This window comes from Hemitrygon akajei, chromosome 12, assembly GCF_048418815.1.
Source record: "Hemitrygon akajei chromosome 12, sHemAka1.3, whole genome shotgun sequence".
NCBI lineage: Eukaryota > Metazoa > Chordata > Chondrichthyes > Myliobatiformes > Dasyatidae > Hemitrygon > Hemitrygon akajei.
The window spans coordinates 47,594,452-47,620,579 of NC_133135.1; the positions used below are offsets into that span (position 1 = coordinate 47,594,452).

Sequence of the window (26,128 nt, forward strand, 5' to 3'; positions counted from 1 at the left end):
ACCCAGTGAAGCAGTGGAGGCTACCTCAGTAAGTATACTTAAGACAGAGTTGGATAGATTTTTGCATAGTAAGGGAATTAAAGTTTATGGGGAAAAAGGCAGGTAGGTGGAGATGAGTCCATGGCCAGATCAGCCATGATCTTATTGAATGGTGGAGCAGGTTTGATAGGCCGGATGGCCTGCTCTTGCTCCTATTTCTTGTGTTCTTAATCCAACTATAGTCTTACCCATGTAGACAATGATCTATCTTCTGCCTAAAAGCAGAGGTGATCTTCAACTTGCAGAGTGCAGTTTCTCTTTTAATGTCATTCTGTTTGAGGCCTTGTGATTTTCTGCTGGATTTGTTATTTCTATTTTCAGCTCAAAACAAAAAAGGCTACCAATTGAGCCATAGCTGTGACCAACTTAAAACATGCAGAAAATGCTGCTCAGCCGTTCATTGAAGCAGTGTATGGAGCCATGTATGGAAGAGCGGTAGAGAAAGCACTTGGGTACAGCCATGCTGGGATCTTCAAATTGGAAAAGTATGTTTCAATAAGTAAATGGAGTTTTTGTACAGAGATGTGACGAAATGCAGTCATTCTGATCTGAAGTTCAGCTCTGTGGATCTCTTCATTTTGTCCTGTATTTTCTGGAAAGGTAAGATGGTATTTTTAGAAGATGTTTGCTCTGTTCCCGATGCAAAATAACCTCAGGGAAATTTTGGCCAGGCAGCTGAATGTCAATGTCTTTCTTTGCAAGTGACCTCAGGGCAGATAGATTTTAGTTTTTTGTGCTGTTCTGATTATGTGCCTGTCTTTAGGCTGGTAAACAATAAGAGTACTGAACCCTGCCGCTGAATAATGAGGCGTTAAACTGATACATTTACGTTAACAAGTAACAGATTTGATTCAGTGTAGATAAGAATGAGTGTAAAAACATCATGTTTGTGGGTGAGAAGACTGTGGACTAAGAGAAAACAGCATAGCATTTTCTAAACATAGTATATAATTGGCAGATATAGAATTAAACAGAGCAATTGTGGGATTTTTATTGAGCAAATAATGTTAACTAGAAATTCCAATAATGAACACACATTTTTTTCAGATCATACAATAGAAAATTGATTTCATGGATGATTACATATGAATATAATTCACATCACCCTCACTATAAACTCACTTTGAGTTGCACATGAGATGATGTTATTCTCTATGCAGTATTTGATTTGAAGCATTCCAGGAGAACTTTGGACCAATCTTGAAACAAATATTGTCAGATGCTTCCAGAATAACATGGTCTTCCTAGCCCAGTGCAAGGATAATAACCATTTGACCTCTACCAATTAAGAACTTTACTTATCTTTAACTCCCCTAGTCCACTTGTATATCAACTCCCCTTGCCAATGCCACACTGAAGCTGGTTCCTCCCTCCTCACAAGCTGGTCACCATAATTAATATGAGCTCCTCCTCCAACATCGCAATGTCTCCTACACCGAACAGTGCAATAGATTTCAGTGCACCGTCCCTTTCCATGAGAGCACGGAGCTGAAATTCCAGTTCCATCTCCCACTCCCCAGCCCCCCCCCCCCCCCCCCCATTCCATTCTCCCACCACCTAACAAGAGCTTTAAAATCAATTACTCAATTCCCACAATCACAACACTGGCCTCTCGGGCCAACTGGCATCTCATCTCCTGTCACAATCCTCAAACCAGGCAGTCATGCATCACATTTCAATAAAGGGAATGTTGAAAGGTGATCACCTCATCCTATTGGATTTACTCACCAATATATTTAAAGGCACAACTTCTTTATCTTTTTCTTCTTAATCATCCCGCCCCTTCACCTTTCCTGCGGATGTGACTCAATGCTCCAGAATGGCAAATATTTTTTAATGGTAAAAGTTAGATCAAGTTTTAGAAGTTGTCATCTTAAAGCTCTCACAAGCATTATGCCGTACTCTCAATGCTGACAGCAAATGGATTTTCCACCAGTATTGGGAAACATTCTAGCCCTATTTTGCAACATTGCAAATACATTTTTGATAAAAGTGCGTTCAAGTGATTCCAGGATGTGTAGTTATTCTATGCATATTTTGAACAGGAAGGGATTGGAATGTCACCACCCACTCTGACAATCAATGCACCCAAATGCACAATCACTATTGAGGACATTACATCAATCTCCTCAAGAGCAAACCCACGGAAAGCATCAGACTTGGATGGTGTTCCTAGCCATGTCCTTAAATCCTGCTGGCAGGGGCATTTGCAGATACAGGGGATTCCGGTTAATTGGGACACATTGGGACCAGTATATTTTGGCCCAATTAAGCGGCTGCCCAAATTAGCCAAAGTTTTTTGGAAATAGTTAAAAAGGTATTAAAAAAAAGTCAAACTACCATTTAACTGAGTAACAAGTTATGTATTTAAATTAAATACAGATTAAATTAGAACACTACCAATGAAATCAGGGTGAGTGGCTTCGAGATTGCAGATGGCACCATAGCACCCTTGCAGCACTTCCCCAGCACCAGCATGGTCACAGCATTTCCATCTGCCCGAAAGGCAATTAGGCTTTCAAGCTGGATGGCTAATTCTGGAGGTGTCCTGGAGCCACATTTCTGTCAGGACGAGTGTGTCCCTCATCTCCCGCTGGTTCAAATGCAGACACAGGAAATCCAGCTTATTTTATAGTGTTAAGGAGTAGAGTCATTGGGAGCGCAGGCCTGCAGGGATCCGCTTCAAGCCTTGCTCAAATACCGGCATGCTTACCGTGCTTCTGCATTCTTGTGCAACACTTCCGAAGGCCACTTCGCAGTGTAGCTGCAGTAAACCATGGTGCGGAGCAAGGGCCTGCTCCCGCGTTAGTCCTTATGTGCACAGCAGCTTCGTTATTCTGCTCGCTAGCAAGATGGGCTTGCAGACTTCAGTGCTTTTTATGATCTGCAGTGTTTGTTTGGTCATAGAAAAGATGAACAGGACAAGAAATTTCACCATTGATTGGAAGTGGGATGACCCCTTTCACTGCCATCTTGTTTGTGTCTTGTTGGGTAAGAAGACCACTATCATCCTATTACATAAGATAAGCAAGGTAACATGCCTTAATGCGTACTGCCTGGTAGCTCTGAGATCCACCATCATGACGTGCTTTGAGAGGTTTGTCATGGCCCATATTAGCTCCACCCTCCCAGACAACCTTGACCCAATCCAATTTGTTTACTGTCAAAACAGGTCTATGACAGATGCCATCTCCTTGACCCTACATTCATCTTTGGAACATCTGGATAGCAAAGGCACCTACATTAGACTATTGTTTATTGATTACAGCTCCACCCTCAATACTATAATTCCAAGCAATCTCATCTCCAAACTCCCAGATCCGGTTGTCAGCACTTCCTTTTGCAACTGGATTCTTGACTTTCTGATTATGTGTCCGCAATCAGTAAGGATAGACAGTAACACATCTTCCATGATTATCCTCAATTCTGGTGTCCCACTAGGCTGCGTCCTCATTTCCTGTTCTACTGTGTATATATTCAAGACTGTGTGGCCAATTTCTTCTCTAACACTACGAGACTGTGTGGCCAATTTCTTCTCTAATATTATGAGTCAGAGTACAGGAAGGAGATAGAGAGCCTAGTGACATGATGTTATGGCAACAACCTCTCATTCAAGGTTAGCAAAACAATGGAGCTCGTCGATGACTTCAGGAAGGGAGACAGTTCACATGCTCCAGTCCAGATCAATGGTGTGGAGGCTGAGAAGGTTGAGAACTTAAATTTCTAGGAGTAAATATTATCAATAGCCTGTCCTGGTCCAACCATCGAGATGCCACAGCCAAGAAAGCTTACAACTGGACATGTTCCCATCAACCCTTATCTATTTTTATTGATGCACCATAAAAGGCATCCTATTCAAAAGCATCATGTTTTGGACTTTGTCTATACTCTTGGCTACCTCGCTAAAGCAATAAGCATAATCAAAGGTCCAACCCACCCCAGACATTCCCTCTTCTACCCCCCCCCCCCCATTAGGCAGAAGTTAGTTCAAGGACAGCATCTACCCCACTGTTATAAGATTGTTGAATGGTTCCCTAGTACAATAAGATGGACTCTCGGACCTCACAATGGACTTTGTTATGAGTTATGACCTTGCACTTTATTGTCTACCTGCACTGCACTTTGCCATTACTCTAACACTTTTATTTTGTACTTTGTTTTGTACTTTATCTTGCGCTGCCTCAGCACACTGTTGTCTGAATTGATCTGTAGGAACAAGTATGCAAGGCAAGTTTTTCACTGTGTCGCAGTAAACATGACAATAATAAATTAATTAACCAATTTATTCCAAAGTCTTACCTACACCCTTGAGGCAACTGTAAGATAAACTTGCATGGCTCAACAAGCAGACATGTTCAATACAGTGAAATCAAGTTCAGTTATGAACTCCCTAATTATAGGAAATGGATATTGGCCAATTTTCCTTATTCTTTTTAAAATTGTCTTTAATCAGAGACTGAGTTGCATCAGAATTAACAGGAGGTCTCTCAGAGACGACTGAAAATCTGCAGATTCTGGAAATCCAAGCAGCAGTTGGAATGTAGCAGCAGTTTAACAGTCCTTATGAAGGGCCTCAGCCTGAAATGTCAACTGTTTACTCTGTTCAATAGATGCTGACGGGCCTGCTAAGTTCCTCCAGCATCTTGTGTGTGTTGCCAAGTATCTCAGAGAGTTGTTTTATTTGTGACTGAGGACTGAGTTGTTTTATTTTATTTTTTCCTGATTTGCTGATTTGCATTGAAGTGAGTCCAGTTTAAATGCTAGAATTTGAAAAGGAACAGACAAAGCATATCTATGAACTCCTTGAGCACAACCAGGAGCCAAGAACAAGGAGGATCTGACTGTCAGATAAGAAACCACAGTTGATATTAAATGCGGTTAAACAGCATTTCGTTCTTTAAACTTCTAATCCTATTCATGTTGGAAATTATTCTGGGCAGAACATTCAAGTGGCTTTATGTACCTGGCACTATTTCCCTCAATACTATTAGTTTTAACTGCAGGTGATTACCCATTATGTTATGCAGACAAAGAAAGAAGAAACACAATCTTAAAGTAATGAATATGAGATAAAAAGACTAACTAGAAGAAAGAAAACCTGAGGTGACGTAACTGAAGAAATGAGCAAGACATTGGCCTCATCTATTCAGATGTGTGAGCTTTTTTAGGGCTATATCTCAGCTTGAATCTTAAATCTAGAATGCTGTGTGAATCCTCTTTCTATAAGAGGGTCAGTTGCTCTGGAAATCATATTTTACACTTTCCCATTCTAATTCTTCCACATTTGCAAAATCTTCAAGTAAAAATCCTCTACTGTCCAGCCTGTCCTGAACAACACTGGCCCTAACAATAAAGTGGTCCACAGTGAGAGCCTTGAAAATATGTCTCTTCTTAGCAAAGACAGGTATCAGCAGTGAATCAAAAACACAAGAGATTCTGCAGATGCTGGAAGTCCAGAGCAAACACACATAATGCTGGAGGAGCCTCCATAGATGCTGCCCGACCTGCTCTATTCCAATAGCATTTTGTGTGTATCAGTGGTGAAATTCACCATTGCTCACTGCACCAGTAATGCTTTTGGCCACCTAAGGAAAAGTGAGTTCTGAAGTCATCAAACCTAGCAGAAAAGCTCATGATCTACTTGGCAGTATTGTTTCCTATCCTCCTGAATGTTTCTGGGACCAACATGCAGGCATCTCAAAGCATGGGAGTAAAACCACCAAAATGGCTGACCACTTCAGGCCCAACACAAAACAGCTGAAATGGACACTCTGTCGTGAGCTCCATCACTAAGAAGTTGTCCATGGACAGAGGAAAATATTGAAGGATGTTTTCCAAAGCACACATGGAAAAATGTAACATCCTCAGTCAATTATGGAATCCCTAACCCAGGACTTCACAAGATGGAGAAGCAGCATTCAAGAATACACAGAAAACAAATCACTTAAACAGAAGCTGAGCATTAAGCAATGGAAGGAGTGCAGCACCTCCTAAATACCCACTGAGTTGTTTGTCGGGCACCTCATGCTTAATCTGTGGCTCTCTACATTTTCCATAATGGTTTCAACAGCCACCATGGTATCACAGAACAAGTGTTAAAAATGGTTTCTCTCAAACCTGAGGGGACAAGTGGTGTTAAACACTAGCAAAATTGGAATGAGTATGCTGCAAATTACCCAGGAGTGGATATTCAATAAGTTTTCATGTGATTTTCTATTATCTTTGAAGATGAACAAAATAAATTCTGTGAGAATAGCATAGACACAAATCTGTAACAACTTAATGCTTTGAAACACATTTACACCTAATGTCTTTGCCAAAAATCTTACTACAGATTGGTTAAGAACCTGAAATATGACAATAATGCCTCAATTGATAAACTGTAGATAACCTTACACAGAAGAGATTCAGCAGATGCTGGAAATCTTCAGGAACACACACAAAGTGCTGGAAGAACTCAGCAAGTCATGCAGTATACTGTATATGAAGAGGAATAAACAGTCAACTTTTTGGGCCAAGACCGTTCATCAGGACTGTAGATAACCTTACATTCTTTTTTTGTGACTACGAGCATTTTGCAATGTGTGATAAATACTTTTTCCCTGAAAATATTTCTGCTATTCCTCTATTGACTAATGCCTGTCTCCTAGCCTTTGCAATAAATGATCTGATGGTATTTGATGTATTACTGTTTTCAGAATCTGGTAAAGTAAGGATATTATTTGTTTCCATATCTATGCCAAGTTTGCTAAATCTGTCAGTTAGTTATGCTTCTGTTGCTGTTAGCTGTAAGGGAGAAGTCAATCAGGATTTCTCCTCCTGGTCACAGTTCAGTAACATCTGCTGCACATTGTCTCTATGTGGGAATGGAAAGAGGAGCATTTGATTCTCAGACCTCAAATGAGAACCATGGCAGCTCATTTGTTCTGTTCAGTCAAAATGAAGATTGATAAATGTCAGGATATCAAGGTGAAGCTGCTGGGAAATAAAACTGTGGCCTTGATGGAAATGCCACCAGCAGGACTGCAACTGTTGTTGTACTCCTGCTCTTATTTCTGATGTTGTTAAGCGATTTTAGCTCCTCACTTGTGCTATTCGATCTTCAACCAAGAAACGGATATGCTGCTACCATTCAGTTCAGCTCCGTGGACTACAGGCAAGAAGTCATATTTACTCTCCTGCCCATTATATATTGACCTCTGTGACAGACCAGCATCTGTGGACATCATAAGTCAGGTCCGGCTTAAGATCACTTTGATTGTTTTACCCTCGTTCTCAAGATCTTGTTGTGTTTTCTGAAATAGGAACACCCAACTACTGGATTGAAGCACCAAAGGAAACCGGATGAAAGACCAAAATCATTTTAAGTCACTATTTTTTTCATGCTGTTTACCTTGTAAATAGTGTGCATGGTGGAATTTATGCATTTATGAACATTTTATTCCATGTCCATACGTCAATCTCTAACCTTTTTTTATTACTCTATTTATTATGATTGTTAAATGCTGTTGTTTCTCATTGCATGTCACGCCAACACATCACAGAAAATTCATAATAGATCTTAATGTATATAGTGAATGAAGATGAGCTTTGATCCTTGAGAAGACTTGATAGCTACTGCCTCATAATTTAGGTGACACAATGCTTTCAGGAGAAAATTTTCCAGATTCCTTAACAGAGGTTGTTCAGCAAGTCTATACCATTTCCCCATTAAATTCCTCTCTAACCTGTTCTCCCCATGTTCCAATCAACTCACTCCAGCTTTGACCTCTCACTTATGCACTAGGGAGATTTGACAGTGGCCAATGAATCTACCAAACTTCCTGTCTCTGGAATGCAGCAACAAACCAGAGCGCCTGGAGGAAATACTGAAGTGATGTGTAGATTCCACACCAGACAGCACAGGAGATCAGCTCACAACATCGCACCCAGGTTACAGGAGCCGTGAGGCCATAGTAAAATCGGCTATGCTACTGTGCTGCTTATAGATAAATGTTTCTAGAAACATAGAAAACCTACAGCACAATATAGGCCCTTCGGCCCACAAAGTTGTGCCGAACACATCCCGACCTTAGAAATTACTAGGCTTGCCTATAAAGAAGGGATCTTCGGCCCAGCAAGAAAAATGGGTTTATGTATACGTAGATCAGCAAAAACAGTGGATCTATTCTAATTGAATCACTGAAGCACCAGTGCAGAAGAGGGCTGCTTTCTTGGTTTGCTTGTTCTGGTGCAAATGCCTCATTAGAAATCTGAAGCACAGATGTGGGTCTGAATCAGATCGTTGGAAAGAATGAACTGTTGTTTTCTTTCCCAATTCTTTTGAGTGTATACTTTCAAGTGGCTTTCCAGTTTTTTTTTTAAGAAGCAGAATGTACCCTAGGATAGAAGAGAGACAATATTTTTGTTGGCAGACGCATACCAGCCACATGCCAGAGCCACGTGTTACACTTTTTAACCTTCAATAGTACCACAAATGCTGAAGAGCCAGCAAGGGATGACAGAATTACGCTCACAGACGGGGAGACAGGACAGAACAGAATTAGAAGGGGGGGGGGAGTGGTCAGCTATTTTAAATCAACCATTGAAATTTTGAAATGCTCATATATGAACATACAAAAGGCCAGGGGAGGGTTTGTTGCTGGATTCAGCAATGCAAAAATCAAAAGGAGTTCGGCATGATCCAGCCAATTTAGATGATTTAGAAGTCATTTGTGATTTAGATGTTCCCAGAGAAAACTCTGCTGGTTATACAGATGATCCCAGAACAGTTGTCATTGAGGAAATAGATGATCCTACTGGGCTCGTAGCTGGGAAATTAGATGATCCTTGCGGAAGCCCTGCTAGCGATTTAGATGGATCCCAGGGGATCAATAATTGACAATTTATATGATGCAAGTGAAGCCATCTTTATTGATTTAGATAATCTCAGTGAAGTTGTCAGTAGAGATTTGGATAAACCTAATGGAAGCATTTTTAGAGATTTAGGATTCCAGTGGAAACTCTATTTCGGATTTAGATAATCCCACTGCGTCCATTGCTACCATGTTAGATGATGCTAACAAAGACTCAGATGGTGATTTAGGAAATCCCGGTGAAGCTGTCTCTGCTCACTTAGATAAACCTGGTGAAGGTGTTGGTGTTTTAGATTATCCTAGGGGAGTCTTCTTTGGTGATTTAGATGATTCTAATGGGAGTCCCATTGGTAATCTATGTGAACCATGTGGAGATGTGATTTGGAAATCCATAATGCTTGCAGACACCCTGTGCTACCAGAGAGAAATATCAACTGTGAAACGTCGACAGCGCTTCTCCCTATAGATGCTGCCTGGCCTGTTGTGTTCTACCAGCATTTTGTGTGTGTTGCTGTGTCAACTGTGATATCTGCTTTTGATGGCTGTCAATCGTTATTGCTCTGAAATTGAACAGTATGCTGGCCCTTGGAGTAGATTTCCAAAATTATTTAAACCTCAGCCCAGTAACCTGAGTCAGAGTTTTTAATTACTTGTGTGGGTTTCTCACTAACCAGGAGATCAGTAGCAGCCCACAGGAAGATAGCAGCACTGTAGTTATGGAAATGTTGTTGCAAAAAAAACTGAAGTATTAAGTAGAAAACTTAATTCATAGTGACAGGACACTGTTAAAAAGAACTCTAATATTTGTTTATTTTAGAACTTAACAGATTTACTGATATGTTCCACAATGCACTCATGGGTGTGTGGGAGAACAGCATGGGTTGGAGGGGCGGTGGGGAGAGGGTTGTTGTTTGTAATGGGTGTGAAATTTCTGAGAATGCAGGCTTCATCTGTGAATGAAAGTTGGGCTGGGAATGAATGGACTGTAGTGGTCCCAATAACCACAGTACGAGGGAGTCAAGTATGTGTGGTGAGATGTTGACCTCTACCCCAGCTGATGGAATGTTGAATTGCAGGAAGAAACCCCCTTAGGTATAAATGGAGAAAAGATTTGTTCATTTTTGACAGATGGGATTTTCTGGATTATTGATGCTTATCTAGAGGACTTCAAAACTATCCAGATGTGTGTAGTCCATACCAGGCTGGTATACATTATATGGTATACAGTGGAACAGACAAGCCCACAACTCATGTCTCAGAACATCAGCAAAGAACAGTACTTGTTTACGTTACAGTCTGGAGAGCAAGGTATAAATTAATTTTTGCTGCTGCTGCAGCATAACCTCTCCTGGGATGTTTAGCCAGTCAAGTTAGAATCAGAATCAGATTTTATTATCACTGTCTTATATATGTAATTTGTTTTGCAGCAACAGTTCAGTGCAAAGACATAAATATTACAGCAAATTACAAAATAAATAAAGAGTGCAAAATTATTATTGAAATTATGCTGATGGGTTCAAGGGTCATTCTGAAATCTGATGACCGAGGAAAAGAAGCTGCTCCTAAACCTTACAGCTCCTGTACCTCCTCCCTTATGGTAGTAGTATGTAAAGGGCATGTCCTGCATGACAAAGGTCCTTATGTGAGGGATGCTGCCTTTTTGAAGTGCCAATGGTGGGAGGGTTGTGGCTGTGATGGAGATGGCTGCTTTTAACCCTTTGCAGCTTCTTGCCATCCCGTGAATTGGAGACTGTATGCCAGGATGTGATGCAATCAGTCAGGATCCTCTCCACCGTACATAGTTAGACATTTGGAAGAGTCTTTCGTGACGTTTCCAAGCCTCTTCAAACCCCTAATGAAATAAAGCCACTTTTGTGCCATTTTTTTGTTATTGCTTCAACATTTTTGGCTCAGAATAGAATCTACAAGATGTTGACATCTAGGAAGTTGAAGCTGCTTACCCTATCCACTGCTGACACCTCCGTGAGGATTGGTGCCTGATTTCTGTTTCACATTTAATATGTTAGTTATATTGTAAATACAATGTTTGATTAAGCATTCCTTGTTCATTTGAATATTTCATTATGTGTTATGTCTAAAAGTACTTGAATGGTGTACGTCATTATGCCACCACATCATAAGCACATGCCTCACTTAAAGTAAAAATGAAGTTCACATGTATCTCTCGGGCTCCCTTGTTTTTCTTTACATTAGTTTTATGTTTTGGAGTTACAAAATATAACAGTGGTGGTGGGGAATTTTTAAACAAACCTCGAGATGACTACCTATTTGCAAGATGTTTGTGTTAAAAAGTACTGCAGCACATGTCTCTTAAGAAGGGGAAGAGAGAAGCGGTAGAGTTTTTCCAAAAAAAGGGCGGAAAACAGATGAATTCCCCAGTTCATGAACAGTGGTGATAATAATCGTAATTTTTTTTTAAATGGCTGGCTACATCAGAAAGATAGACATGTTTGATTGCACAGGAGATAACTGGATATTGTATACTAAGCAAATTGAGCAGTATTTTAAAGCAAATGAAATAGCCAATGAAAAGCTAGTGTCAGTTTTGCTGAGTGCATTGGGTGCAAAAGCATACACTTGCTTAGAAATTTAATTCTTTCAACCAAACCAGCCAAAATGAGCTTTGCTGATATTGTGAAAGTAACGCAGGAAAATTTTGAACCAAACCTTTGTTGCTTGCATTAGGGTTTGATGGCAGAGAGGAAAAAGTTATCCCTGAATCATTGAGTGTGTGCCTTCAGGCTGCTGTGCCTCTTTGCTGATGGTAGCAATGAGAAGAGGGCATGTCCTGAGTTATGGGGGTCCTGAAGGATGGATGCAACCTTTTTGAGGCATCCTGGATGCGTGGGAGGGTGGTGCCCATGATGGAGTTGATTTGGTTCACAGCTTTCTGCAGCTTATTTCAGTCCTGTGCAGTGCCCCCACCCCCAGTGATGCAGCCATAAAGAATGCTCTCTCTGGTACATCTGCAGAAATTTCCAAGTGTCTTTGGTGACATACCGAATCTCCTCAAACTCCTAATGCAATATAGCCGCCAAAATGCCTTCTTTGTAGCTTCATGGATATGTTGGACCCACGATAGATCCTCAGACATGTTGACTCACAGGAACCTGAAGTTGCTCACTCTTTCCACTTTTGATCCCTTGACGAGGACGGTGTGTGTTCCATCGTCTTACCCTTTGGTCTCGCTTTGTTTATTTATTTAGCGGTACAGCGTGGAACATCCTCTTACGGCCCAACAAGCTGTGCCGCTCAGCAGTCTACCTATTTAATCCTAGCCTAATCACAGGGCAAGTCACAATGACCAATTAACAACACACTAACTGGTGTATCTTTGGATTATGGGAGGAACCCAGAGCATCCAGGGATAATATACAAACTCCTTACTGACGGTGCCCTGAGCTGTAATAACATCATGCTACTTTACCATTGCACTTTCACTGACAAAACATGGAGGCACCTTCACGAACTCTAACAACCCTGATGACCCTGCGATGTCCGTCTCTGAGGCTGATGTGAGAGCATCCTGCTGGAGGGTGAACCTGGCTGAGTACTGAAGACTTGTGCTCATCAACTGGTTGGAGGATTACTGATATCTTTAACCTCTCACTTCAGCAATCTGAGATTCCCACCTGCTTCAAGCAGGCTTCAATTTAAATCACAGGTGTCTAAGAACATAGTAACCTGCTTCAATGACCATTTTCCAATGTGATGAGGTGCTTTGAGAGGTTGGTCAGGAAACATATCAACTCCTGCCTGAGAAGTAACTTGGATCCACTCCAATTTGCCTACTGCCACAACAGTTCAACAGCAGATGCCAATTCATTGGCTCTTCACTCAACCCTGGAATATCTGGAGGTGAAGATGCATACATTTCTCTTCATTGACTACAGCTCTGCATTCAACGCTACCATCCCCTCAAAACTAACCAATAAGCTACAAGACCTAGATCTTAATACCCCCTTGTGCAACTGGATCCTCGATTTCCTCAACTGCAGACCCCATCAGTTCCGATTAACAACATCTCCTTCAATCACAATCACAAATCACCATCAACACTGGAGTATTGTACCACAAGGCTGTGTATTTAGTTCCATTATGACTGTGAAGCTTAGGACATCTCCAATGCCATATTTAAATTTGCCGATGACACCACTGTTGTTGGCTGAATTAAAGATGGTGATGAATCAGCATATAGGCTGTCTGTAAGGAGTCTGTACGTTCTCTCCATGACTGCATTGGTTACTTCTGGGTGTTCCGGTTTCCTCCCACATTCCAGAGGGATACAGGTTAGGGTTACTTAGCTGTGGCATGCATCGTTGGCCCAGATGTGTGGTGACACTTGCAGGTGCACCCAGGCTGCTGCAGAATGACACATTTCACTGTAGGCGCCATTGCTTTGATGTACTTATGACAAATAAAGCTAATCTTTTGAAGGATTAATAAAATAATAAAGACTAACCAGTGTCAATGTGAATTTAAGGAAAAGAAAATGATGCTGGAATTTCTAATAAAATTTGTAAGGGGAAATTATGGTGCACTTGATTTTCAGGAAGCTATTGATAAGGTCTCACGCAGGTCCATGGTGCATGTGGAGATGGGGTAATATCCAGACGTGGATTGACAATTGATTATTGGACAGATAACAATAAGTGGTTGTTACCTGCTTGCCATACTGAGACGAGTAGTGTAGCACAGGGATCAGTGCTTAGCTGTTGGCTGTTCATGATCTGTATCAGCAATGTGGTTGATTGGGGTGTGAGTATGGAGGAGGTAAGAAAGGTGCTGAGGAAGCTATGACCAGCTGAGTCATAGCAAATACAATATCACGTGGAAAAATAAGGTCATCTCCATTGGGGCGTAAAACTGAACAGAGTAGTGAAAGACTGGAATCGTTGTTCAAAGGGACTCGAGTGTCAAGATTTACACAAGTGACAGAAAGCCAACTTTCTGAATTAGCAAGCAATGAGGAAGATAAATATAATGTTGGTCTTTATGTTAAGAGGATTTGCATACAAGGATTTCTGGTGCCTTGGTGAGATGCCTCCTTAAGTACTGTATGCAGTTTTGGTTTGCTTACCTAAAAATAAGTATGGTAAAGTGGCCATGGAGGGAAGTATGGTAAAGTGGCCAAGGAGGGAAGTGTGGTAAAGTGGCCATGGAGGGAAGTGTGGTAAAGTGGCCAAGGAGGGAAGTGTGGTAAACTGGCCATGGAGGGAAGTGTGGTAAACTGGCCAAGGAGGGAAGTGTGGTAAAGTGGCCATGGAGGGAAGTGTGGTAAACTGGCCAAGGAGGGAAGTGTGGTAAAGTGGCCATGGAGGGAAGTGTGGTAAACTGGCCAAGGAGGGAAGTGTGGTAAAGTGGCCATGGAGGGAAGTGTGGTAAACTGGCCAAGGAGGGAAGTGTGGTAAAGTGGCCAAGGAGGGAAGTGTGGTAAAGTGGCCATGGAGGGAAGTGTGGTAAAGTGGCCATGGAGGGAAGTGTGGTAAAGTGGCCAAGGAGGGAAGTGTGGTAAAGTGGCCAAGGAGGGAAGTGTGGTAAACTGGCCATGGAGGGAAGTGTGGTAAAGTGGCCAAGGAGGGAAGTGTGGTAAACTGGCCATGGAGGGAAGTGTGGTAAACTGGCCAAGGAGGGAATTGTGGTAAAGTGGCCATGGAGGGAAGTGTGGTAAAGTGGCCATGGAGGGAAGAGTGGTAAACTGGCCAAGGAGGGAATTGTGGTAAAGTGGCCATGGAGGGAAGTGTGGTAAAGTGGCCATGGAGGGAAGTGTGGTAAACTGGCCATGGAGGGAAGTGTGGTAAAGTGGCCATGGAGGGAAGTGTGGTAAACTGGCCAAGGAGGGAAGTGTGGTAAACTGGCCATGGAGGGAAGTGTGGTAAACTGGCCATGGAGGGAAGTGTGGTAAAGTGGCCAAGGAGGGAAGTGTGGTAAAGTGGCCAAGGAGGGAAGGTGTTAAAGATCCAGTTGACTGGTCACAAGACTGCAAGTGTTCAGATGATAAGATGGGCAGAGCAAAGGCACATGTATTTTATTTAATCTTGATAAACACATCCGGAAGGATTAATGATTGCACAATGAATAGTAGGGACCTAGAGGATATGCAGGAGCAGAGGAACCTTTGTAAATTTCCAGAAATCTTTGTCAGTGGCAGCAAAGGTGGATGAGGTGGTAATTATGGCATATGGGATTCTTGTCTTCATCGATTACAAGAGCAGGAAGGTTATAGTACAGATTTTATAAAACACTAGTTAGTCTATAGCAGGAGTATTGTGTACTGTTCTAGTAGCTATGCTGTAGAAAGGCTGTAATTGCACTGGAGGGAATTTTAGAGTAAGGGTGAGAGGTTAGAGGAAGACCTTTTTAACCCAGAGTGTGGCTGAAACTGGAACACACAGTCTGAGGAGGTAGTCTCACAGCTATTATGAGTACCAAGGCAAGCACTGGAATCACCAAGACCTGGAAGGCTATGGACCACATGCTGATTTCTGTGCTATACGAGCCTAAGAATGAGCAGATCTTATTCAAATGTATTAGGTTCTTACAAGACCTGACAGGTTGGAAGCATGGCCAATATTTCCTTGTCTGAGAGGGTGAGAACAAAGGATCACAATCTCAGTATCAAGGGTAAGCCTCTGAGCACTGAGATAAGGGTATGTGTTTCTACTCAGCAGTTGATGAATCTAAGGCACTCTCTACACCATTGTAGCATTGACTCAGTCATTGAGTTCATTCAGACAAAGATCTATATATAATTCTGCAGAGCAAGCTTGAAGGGCCACACTGATGTTTATCAAACAAAAATTTACATGAACAGCATTGGCGAGAAGCAGAGTGGTAAAGGAGGCCAATCGTTTCAAGAAGAAAGACGACCAACACACTCAATGGAGAATTTATCTCCTTTCAAAAACTTACAAAATGCATTACAGCTCTATGTTTATTATTCTTTAATTGCATGGAATTATTGTCACTGAAATTCTGTTATTTACCTCATTGCCTTGAGCATCACTTCTCTTGCCCTGACTTTTGCTAAATGCTCTTTAAAATCTCATGGATCTTGCATGCTCCTCTCTTGAAGGCACTGGGAGTTTCCTGACATATGGTTCCTTGAGGCAAATACTGAAGTAAAAGGGTGCATTTCCTGTGTTATGTGTTACTGTGAATATCCAGGATTTTCCTGGAGATTGTGAGAGTTCCTACTGCACCTCCCAGACAAAAGCATGTAAACAAGTCATTAGAGGTATTCCTGGTCTCTCACCTCAATCCCCAGATTGTTCTCTGGTAGAATACTGCAGGCCTCCTTGTGAATGTAATTGAGTCATTTGTGAAAGAAAAGAATGGATTTTCTTTTGTTTTAATTTTGTGTTTGTTCCTCAGTGTCATATGCTGTGAAATGAATTGTACTTCTTGTTATTGTATCATGATCAGTAGAACTGCACCTGTCCTTATCCCGAACATTACTCTGAAAATTGCAAGTTAAGATCTTTTCCAAAGCTGGCAGCCTGCCAGTAAGCAACTTAAAAGCAAACTAGTTGAGCATGGTGCTCAGTATAGGTGAATAAAGTCCCCACACTCAAACTAACAAAGGCCAGTCAAGGTATTTCAAAAGGATTCCACAAACATGTTTACTTCAAAGCATTCTTAAAATATTCAGTATCCCTGATTCTTGTCTATTCCAAAGCTGCGAAGTCTAGCATCCTTTAAAAATCTTAAAATGCAGTTTACGGCAAAATATCAGGCTGTTTATTTATTTCCCACTCGGGATCAATAAAGTATTATTATTATTTGTTTTTGAAAAATCGAAACAGTGGTTTAGAATAAGTCGACCTTTACATCACATAAGAATACCTGATGTTGCAGTTCTTGTCCAGCATTGTAGATCCTCACCTTGTTGCACTGAAAATCTCATACTCTGGGGTCTGTTGTACATACTAGCCTGCATGTTAAACACAAAGTGATAATGTAAATAAAAAGTATCTGTTTTGTTTCTCTATTCCAGTGGTTCCAAAAGTTACTCTCAACTTTATTGATTTCTCTACTTGGTACCCAAGGGTAATAAAAGATGTGTTGAGATACTTGGCCTTTGAGTATAGTTAGCAATGATGGGTACTTCAATGCTATATCTTCCCTCACTCACTATGTCAGATTAGAATTTGGTTATGATTTTAAGCTGCCCTGCATTTTATTTCCAGTCCCCCATAACACGCACACGCACACACACCTTTCCTTGTGATGTGCGCCTCCACGGGTCCCACTATATTTTAACCAAATGATGAAATTCTTCATACATGATGCTGAAAAGTGAGTGTAGGCCGTCACAAAGGGCAATACAGTTTGGACAAGACATTTAATTATGCATTCATTTCAGCAGGAACTTGGCTAGGAATGGGATCCTGGGCTGATTTCCTTGGCTTCCAGTAAAGCCAGTTGACCAAGGATTGAACCTGAGGTGTTCAGTGTGGCCCAGAATCATGCTGAGTTATGTATTGTTCTCTTGTATGGAGTAGGGATGAAAGCATATTGAACATGTTAAATGAGCAATTACTTTTTATTTTAATCCCGCTGCAATTTCATTCTTTAGTAGTAAGAGTGGCAATAAAATACTGATGACATAATTACTGCAATAGCCGAGTTTCATTTAAGAAAACACACTTCACTGCACTGGCTGGAGTGCAGGAATTTCTTTAAAGTCATGAAAGTAAATTATTGAGAATATAGACCTACAGTGGCATGGAATGAGATTAAAGGAGAATACCTCATGTAAGAAAAATCAAATTAGAACTCACAGAGATGTATTATTTATTTCCAAGTGTATTTTAAGCAGGTGTATTTGAATGCACTCTAAAGATGCTCAGAAAGTGGTTTTATGTTTCACTGTCACCATGGGGCAATCAATAATGCTTCAATCCTCCCACTTCCTTTCTCCCAATTACATTTTTACCTAGCACTCTTCTCCATTAGAAGCCAAGAGAAGTGGAACTGTGAGTCCTGTAGCAACTCACAGAAGAGCAAGTTTCTCCACCTCTGGAATAGAATTATTATTTATAGCCAATACTCCGATAGCTGTTTTTGTCATCAAAAGTACAGGATATTTCTTTACTTCACTTTTAGGCAGTAAATGAGCATTTTAATTTAGAAATCATTATACCTGCAAATTTGGTGCAGTCATCAAATGCTATCTGAAAATATCCTAAGAGAGGTTAGTATTACAACCTGGTAGTTATAAAGCAGCATTCTTACTAATTATCACCATTTTACTGTAGATGAGTTTTGAGAGTTGCATCGAACTGACTGCTACAGGATTGAGTTGGCTTAAACTTCAAAGGTAGTTCCTTTGTATTTTCCAATGCATGCTTAATAAAGTCTTTTCATTTCCGCAAGTTCTTTCCTGCCATCTATCATCAGGTATTTGTTGTATTTTTATATACACTTCAACTCCTTGTACAATACTGTTGTACAATTTTGTCAGAACTTTAGAAAAGCATGATGCATGCATATTCTTGCTATGCATGAGCACTGATAGGAGGGCCAGTAAAGACACAGACATGATCTGAGGTGTCCAGCTAGTTTTAGCAGTAAATACATTATGTTTGATCCTTTGTATGAATATCATGATAAACCAGGGACCTTCTGACTGTGTTTATGTTTGTCTTTTTAGAACTAATTGTGCATATAGTGTGTCCTGAAAGTAGTTCAGTTTTCAGTTGTATCTGAACAAATCGCCCAGCTTAGTTTCAGTTCAGCTTCAAAGAGAAGTGCGCGATGAGCTTTGATGTGAGTATTTTTCAGTGTCTTTTGTCCTGCTATGTTCTGCCAGGCTGGAGAACAATAAAAGCTGGAGCCAGCGGAGTGATTCATCCCTATGTGGCAGAGCTAGTCGTAACACAGGCTGATGTGCTATCCAGCCTGTTGTTCTGTGCTCATTTATCAGAAATGTATAGACAAACCCAGGCAGGGAGTCGCATTGACCTTTCCTAAGCCACAGCTTTCACCAGCCGTCACAATAAATTAATATAATAGGTTTTGGATTTGTTCCTGGATTAATCTAAATTGGGAACAAAGACAGAGCTTGGGGAGTTGGGGGGGAAATCAAAGTTTCTCTAAACACACATTAAGATCAAGCCTGACCAGATGTGGACATCTTTCTCCAAGTTAGTTTGGGTCAGTGAACTGAAACAATTTTTTTTTCCCTCTCACTCTATTGATCATTTTAACATATACTTCAAACCCAGAGATCTAGGATCTGGCTATTATCTGAGATGACAGTTTAACAAATTTAGTCAAAGCAGCACCCTAACCTAACTGAAAGAGCTAATAAGAGTTCAATGGTAAAGAGTACAGAAAACTTCCATTCTCCCCTTTTGTTTTTATTTAATTACTTTATTAACATATGGGCTAGAATTTTTGTCTTTCATCATTGCTATGGAGAGGAATGAGAAATGGAATCTTCCCTCACGTAACTAAATGTTTTCATCTTTTTGTATTTTCCGATAATCAGTTCACTACCATCAGCCTCGTTTTAAAAGGGTAAACCAGTAAAGAATTGCATAAGGAAAAGGCATTTTGATTTAACTAGAGATTCCTTCGTGGAGAATGAGTAAACCCGTGATGTACCGTAATAGCCTGTGCTTCATTAGCTGTGTTCAATCAGAACGGCACTTAAGGATCTGCAGTAGGCTGCCGAACTGGAGAGTGAAAAGTTAAGAACGGCTACTTGTTTCACCTCTTCATGTAACCACACACACAGCTATCCACTCACTATTTATTTTGCTATTACCAATGATCGTCGTGGTATCAAAAAGTTCTGCAACAGGAAAGACTTGGCACTAATCAGGGTATTGAAGTAACAGCAATGCAATCATTTATAAAATAAACATGCATGAACTTTCAAACAGGTTCCCTTATTCAGAAGGAGCATGTTCTCTAGAAAAGTGAAAATGTCATTTAAAATCAGTGACTCTCAAGACCATATTTTTAAAATGGCATTCTGATGGGATACATTCATGGGGATTACAGATCCATGACAAAACTAATCAATTCCCAGAATTGTAACCGAGTTAGAGACGTAGTTTAGCAAACAATATCTCATCCAAAGAAGCAAGTTAACTAATTTGGATATTATCAGATCTAAGCAACTTCTTTCTGTTGGCCTTAATGTTAGCCTGGAATTCCATTTCCAAAGCAGATAAACAAAATACTCAGCAGCATATGTGGAAAACTCCAATCCACTTTAGAATTCTTAAATATTTCCTGCAATCCAAGAGATACAACAGATGGCCATTATTTACAAAGGAGCATGATAAGAGAAATGGGGTGGGCAAAGTAACAGGAAAGGAAATGGAAATTAATAAATTTCTTGGATTGGGACTGGAATGGCTGATGGCTAACACATTTAGAGACAAAATCAGAAATAATAGCCATTATATGCAACAGCAAGGAGAATATGTGAATAGTTTTGGGGGTGGGGAGACAGCAAGGTAAATAAGTAAGAATGAATAAACAACCATCCATGACAGGCTCCAATAGCCCAGGCATCCAGTGGAAAAAGGAAGCCTTATTTGTTAACATCACTCCATTAGTTATATGCCAACTGGTGATGGCCAAATCAAGTCTTAACCCAGCAAAGTACCAGCAAGCGTGTAACCTGCACGTGCAACTTCTACTTCCAGATGGAAAGTGGAGGTTTGAGTTAAGTGCTCAAGTCAGCCCGTTGCACAGAGATTTACAAAGTATGCATAAGAGAAATGAGTTGACATTCTTTAAGTTAATGTTGAGTTTCACCAGGATAAATAAGAAAGCCAAGAGGGAAAGAGGTGAGAGTGGGGCACTGAAGTATAACATCTGACTCCAAAGATTAAACTATGAAGTGTGTCCCATAGCTCTGTAAATTAGTCTTGACATCTGGTGAGATTTCCACATCAGAAATGAATAAATAATGTTATTCCGATGAATTGCCAGTGAAAATACTGCACCATGTATTGAGGAACACCCGTCATGGGAAATTTCTGAACAAGCCAGCTTTTAATAATGTTGTTCTGTGCCTGGACCTCATTCAAGTAAGTTCCATTACTTACTATAACTCCTTCGGGTCTTGTCTCATCCCACAGCGCTACCGCTATTACTTAAGATTCTCAAAACATAGACTAGGACATTGAACTCCCAAAGCCTCTCCAATTCAAGATCCCAGTTCCCCTACTAGTCCCCTAAAAGAGAAGCCAATCCTGCTTCCATCAACATCCTCGTCCTCTGCTCCTCTAGTCCGCAGTTCTTCATTGTGCCCTCAACCACCCTCCTCTCTTTCCTGACTACTCAGACTCAATACTACCCCTGAATATTGTATTTTCTTCTATGAAATCTGCACCCAACAATACGAGCATTGGCACTTTGCACAACACTCCACCAAGTCTTCCTCCTGTTGTTAACATGCCAAGATACTGGATGTAGTCCTTTTGGCATCTGGTACAAAGAAAATGCATTTCATGTGTGAGCCTGGGCACTGAGTATCGTCAGACTATTTAGTTATGGTTGGCTTTAAGCACAAACTATTCTTGTTTCACCCACCATGGACAAGTACTCAATTTCTAGAGAGAGGCATTGCCAAACAATCAGATTTAGGAAATCAACAAGGGCTAGTATTCATACAAGTTCCAATTAATGACTTAAATATTGCCCCAAACGAATTAAGTCCTTTATAGAAGCACGAGTTACTGAGTTCATGTACGTTATCTTTTCATTAAGGGGAATGAGATTTTCAAGTCATATAAAATTAGCTTGCCAAGGGTTCGAAGAATGCTTGCTGGTAGACCGTGAAATCCCAGTGCTGAATTTCCTTTCTGTTCCAGCCCACCAAATACAGGAATGGATTTGTGGGCTTCTCCTGAGTTTCTTCAAATTTCAGAAGCTCATCATCAACTTGCTATGTTGCCAAGGTATCATTAGTGGTGAAATTTCATGGCGGGGCAGATTAGAGTTTGTTTCACAGATCCCCAAGAAAAGTTATACAGAATTCCTTACAGAATGGAAATGGAAAGATCCTAAATGGAGATATTCAAATTTTACTGAGAACTAAAGAGTAAAAAAAAGCTTTTCTTGCCTTTCTGAGGACAGATACCAGCGTTTACAGATATTTTTCAAAGGACCACCAACATTGAAAGGTTTCAGAAGTCTTCATTCACTGCCCCATTCCCAATCCATCCCTTGATCAACTACAGTTAAATCAGAGGTTTCACGAAAAGGCACGGCATTCAAGAGGTTTCAAAAACTATTTTACTTCAATTGCAGATGGCAATTAACTTATAGAATATTGCTGCATATTCTTGCTGCAGAAATGTCACGGGTTTGAGGTATTACTTAGTTCATCAGTTTGCTACCATCCTCTTATCTTCTGGTGCTGTCAGATGCAGGGAGCAATGACTGGAGGCCTGATACTGTTTGGGTTCTGACAGCCCGTAGCTCCATAGAACTGCAGCTCTTGAGGAGCCTGGACTTCCTCTTTCTCCTCCCCTTCTTACATAAAGTTTCATATCGAACTTCAAGAAGATCTTTGGGATGTAGGCTGGATGGAGATGCCACAGAACTGTCCCTTTCCATTTGCAAGTTCTCCTCTGAGAGTTCAAGGTGTAGCAAGTGTTCATGATGGGCAAAATGTTAAAAGGGAGAAATAAACACAAATGATGCTGGAAATCCAGAGTAATATACACAAAATCTTGGAGGAACTCAGCAGGTCAGGCAGCATCTATGAAAAAGAATAAACAGTCAATGTTTCAAGCTGAGACCCTTCTTCAGGATTTGGAAGGATGGGGAAGAAGCCAGAAAGAAAGTGGGCAGATGGGAAGGAGTACAAGCTAGAAGCTGATACGTGAAGCCAGGTGAGGGGGAAGGTAATTGGTTGGGAGAGGGAATGAAGTCTCCAGGTTTCACTCTTCCCTTCTGAGGATGTGAAATGCTGCATTATCATGATCATTCTGTGATCCTGGTAAAGAAGGGATTGCCTGTCATTTCCAGTTCCATCTCCCTCTTTAAAGTTGCACAGGTGAAATTTCTTTGTGGCAATGATGTGCTCACTCTCAAGTCTGCTACTGCTGTCTTCAGTAGGTCCAGATGTCAGCAGTGGTTCAGTGGCCGCACTCTTGCCTGCGAGGCAGAAGGTTGCTAATATATCTCACACTCCAGAAACTTGAGTACATGATCCAGGCTAAAACTGTGGTGTAGTACTGCACATTGGCATGTTTAACTTTGAATGTGCAAGTGTATTCCCTTGTTGCTTTCAACATTCATGGTTTAAGAAAAACAGATAAACTATGTCTACAGTAGCATTTTGATATGCTGCCAGTATAATACCAATCATTTATTCCAATTGTACCTTTGATTTCTGAGAACTGTTAAAACTTCTTAACTTTATTAATGAAATTGATCACCAAGAAGTGTATTGGTGGTTCCAGTGGGATGTTGTAAACAAAGTTTTATCCTCTGTTGCAGGTCATTTCCTTGGGAACAACACTGTGATTGATGTCCTAAGGCAAGCAGGCTATGAAGTTGAGCACACTCCTGCAGGGCAGCCATTTGAACAGTAAGTTTATTGTCCAGGTCCACTGTCACTACCAAAAGCAGCATGGTACCTAGTCCTTGCCATCAAAGCATAAAGTTTTACCACAATTTCTGTGGCTTGGTTGTAAAGTGCAAGATGTTTTAGAGTGAGGAATCCTCCTCTGATCACCCATCTAACAAGTATCTTGGGCGTCATTTCTCCCACAGGATAGCCAATAATGTAAAGTTGGAAAAAAGTGTTTTTCTTATGTAACGTATTAAGTAATTGTTGGTGGCATAATGACTGGCCAAACTGTTACATCCACTTACTAAAGCTCAGAACCCCACTTAGAGTACATCTCTGAAGACTCATTATCTACTAACTACTCTTGGAGTGATGAACACAGGTTGCCCAATGAAGCAATGCTGACAGGTATGCAACCTCATGTCCTTTCATCAGCTCCTTGAGTTTCTTTGAAATGGAGGTTATGAGAGTGTGAAATTGGTGCTATTTATGAGGCACATTTTCCTGCCAGTCCTAAGTAGAGATCATGTGAGTATATAATTTTGTTTCAGATCTGTCATAAAGGCACTTAAATAGTTGAAGGAGAGAATATAATTTGGCTTTGGATCCATAATTTTGAGCTGTGATACCTGCAGTGGTTCAAATTTCCTTATATTCTCTCCCCTAGTAACAATCAAAAGTGCTACAAAAAGTATAAGTAAACTAATTTCTCAATAAATTCCAGGTAAAGATATCTGGGTAAAGGGTCAAATAACATGTTGTTGCTTGTAATCCAAGACTGCATTATTAGCACATTGTAACTCAATTTGAATTTTTTTAAACCATTTTTCTGCTCACTTCTTGAATGACATAATAACAATTTTTTCACATTTAAGTATTGATAGCCAATTCAGCTGCTAAGCATAATCCTATGTCCATCCAATAGGCACTTACAACAATCATTACTGGATAGTAATCAATGAGAGCACAAGTCCTTTAAGCCCTCCTGCAATTCCCTTATCACAACCGACTGAAAGCTAACTTGGCAGAGAGCAGATATGAGACTTTTTTGACCAGTTACTAACTACATTAACCAACTCAGCCAGTAAAGTAGCATAAGTCAGCCCTAAGTACTTTTCATAATGATATAATGAATATATGCTATATAAGATATAATACCTTTGGATTTAACTATCTTGGGGATGTTTAGTTGTTACCATGTGTACTCATCACTATGGCAATGCCATGGAGCTAAGACCTGTCGTAGTCATCCCTTCATTCTTGAGATTTGTTTGGTTTAAGTTGTAGAGCTCTTGAAATGGTTCTTTGTGTTCATGTGTTGTCTTTGTCGGGCTGAATTTGAAGGTTGTGCCCTCCTAGCAACTGAATTATGTTCCGACTTCTATCAAAGGGAGACATACTCTTGTCTCTATGACTGCAGGGTAAAATCTCAGTTTGCATTAGAATCCAAACAGCCTCTTTCTAAATATCTATAAGGACAGGGAGGGAAACTTGAGTTCTTTGAATGGAGAGCAAATAGCCATTTTTCTCCCTTGATTTGAGAGCAGAGGAATAATAGGCAGTAACACGAAGATTTGACAGGAGAGACAATATAAAATGCTTTTGATTTTCAGACATGTTTATCAACCAAAAGTGGATAAGTGTACCTGCAATGAGTTACTGGTCTTTTCATTAAGTATTGTGGATATAAGCTGCTTCTTGACTTTCACTTTATCCTGAAGAGTTTATTACTGTACGGCACAGTGCAATTAACACCATCTCCTTATACTGAAGACCTCACATTGGAAGATACTTTTTTTTAAACTTTGCTTCTAGGACAATACAACATCTGAGAATGTATAAAATAATCTCTGATGATAATTATTCTGGTCAGCAATGTGACAGGGAGAGCATTTCTAACTTGAGTTCTAAGTTAGTAGGCAATGATATGGCAATTTGAGAAAGAGAGTTTATTTCACTATTTCCAGTGAAATTGTGTTGGCAGAAGGATGTGATACTGAGGTCCATTCTTTGATCACAGCAGGGAGAGCTTTAATTTGTCACACATGCTTGAGCGGCTATGATGCCCATGCCTCGTTCAGATCCTGTTCAGAGCTGTCCATTGTGCTTTCAGGCTGATGAAATTTAGGGATACTTGCCTTGGGGATTTGAATGAGTTCTTTGTTTCAGAGAGTGCTTTCCATCCAGATGTCTCCCCACTCTTCATCAGTTTTGAAATCGATGTGGTGAGCGAAGTCTAACCAGGAAGAACTCCTAAAAACCATGCTGCAAATCAGAGGTCATATACTTAAATCTCTCAATGGATTAGTGGGTGTGAGTTACCATCAATCTATGTGTCTCAGCCTCTCAAGGTAGTGAGGTAAGATTTTGTTTGACAGAACCAAGAGCCATTGAATTGGATCAGTTTTCAGTTTCTGCCTGTATGGCCCATCTCAGTTGCCCATCAGTAAGTTTTGCATGACGACTCATCAGTCATTGAGCATTATAGTAATGATAATTAAATACTTTTGTATATCATGTCTTCCCATATCTAGTCTCTTAGGAAAGGATTAATAAAGGTTTCCAAACAGTTCCAGTAGTATTGTCAAACTGATTATTATCATACCCGTTTCTGATCTGTATTAGCAAAAGCAGTTCAATTATGACAGCATCGAAATCATAATCC

At 40.5% G+C, this 26,128-nt stretch overlaps 1 protein-coding gene across 1 annotated transcript in view; it reads left to right on the forward strand.

Moving 5' to 3' along the window:
* The window catches only part of trabd2b (TraB domain containing 2B), a 399,481-nt gene that overhangs the window by 313,975 nt on the left and 59,378 nt on the right, over positions 1-26,128 (forward strand). The window contains exon 5 of the mRNA XM_073063044.1: positions 23,391-23,481. Within this exon, the coding sequence (XP_072919145.1) occupies positions 23,391-23,481 (91 nt within the window). The remainder of the gene's footprint in view (positions 1-23,390; positions 23,482-26,128) is intronic.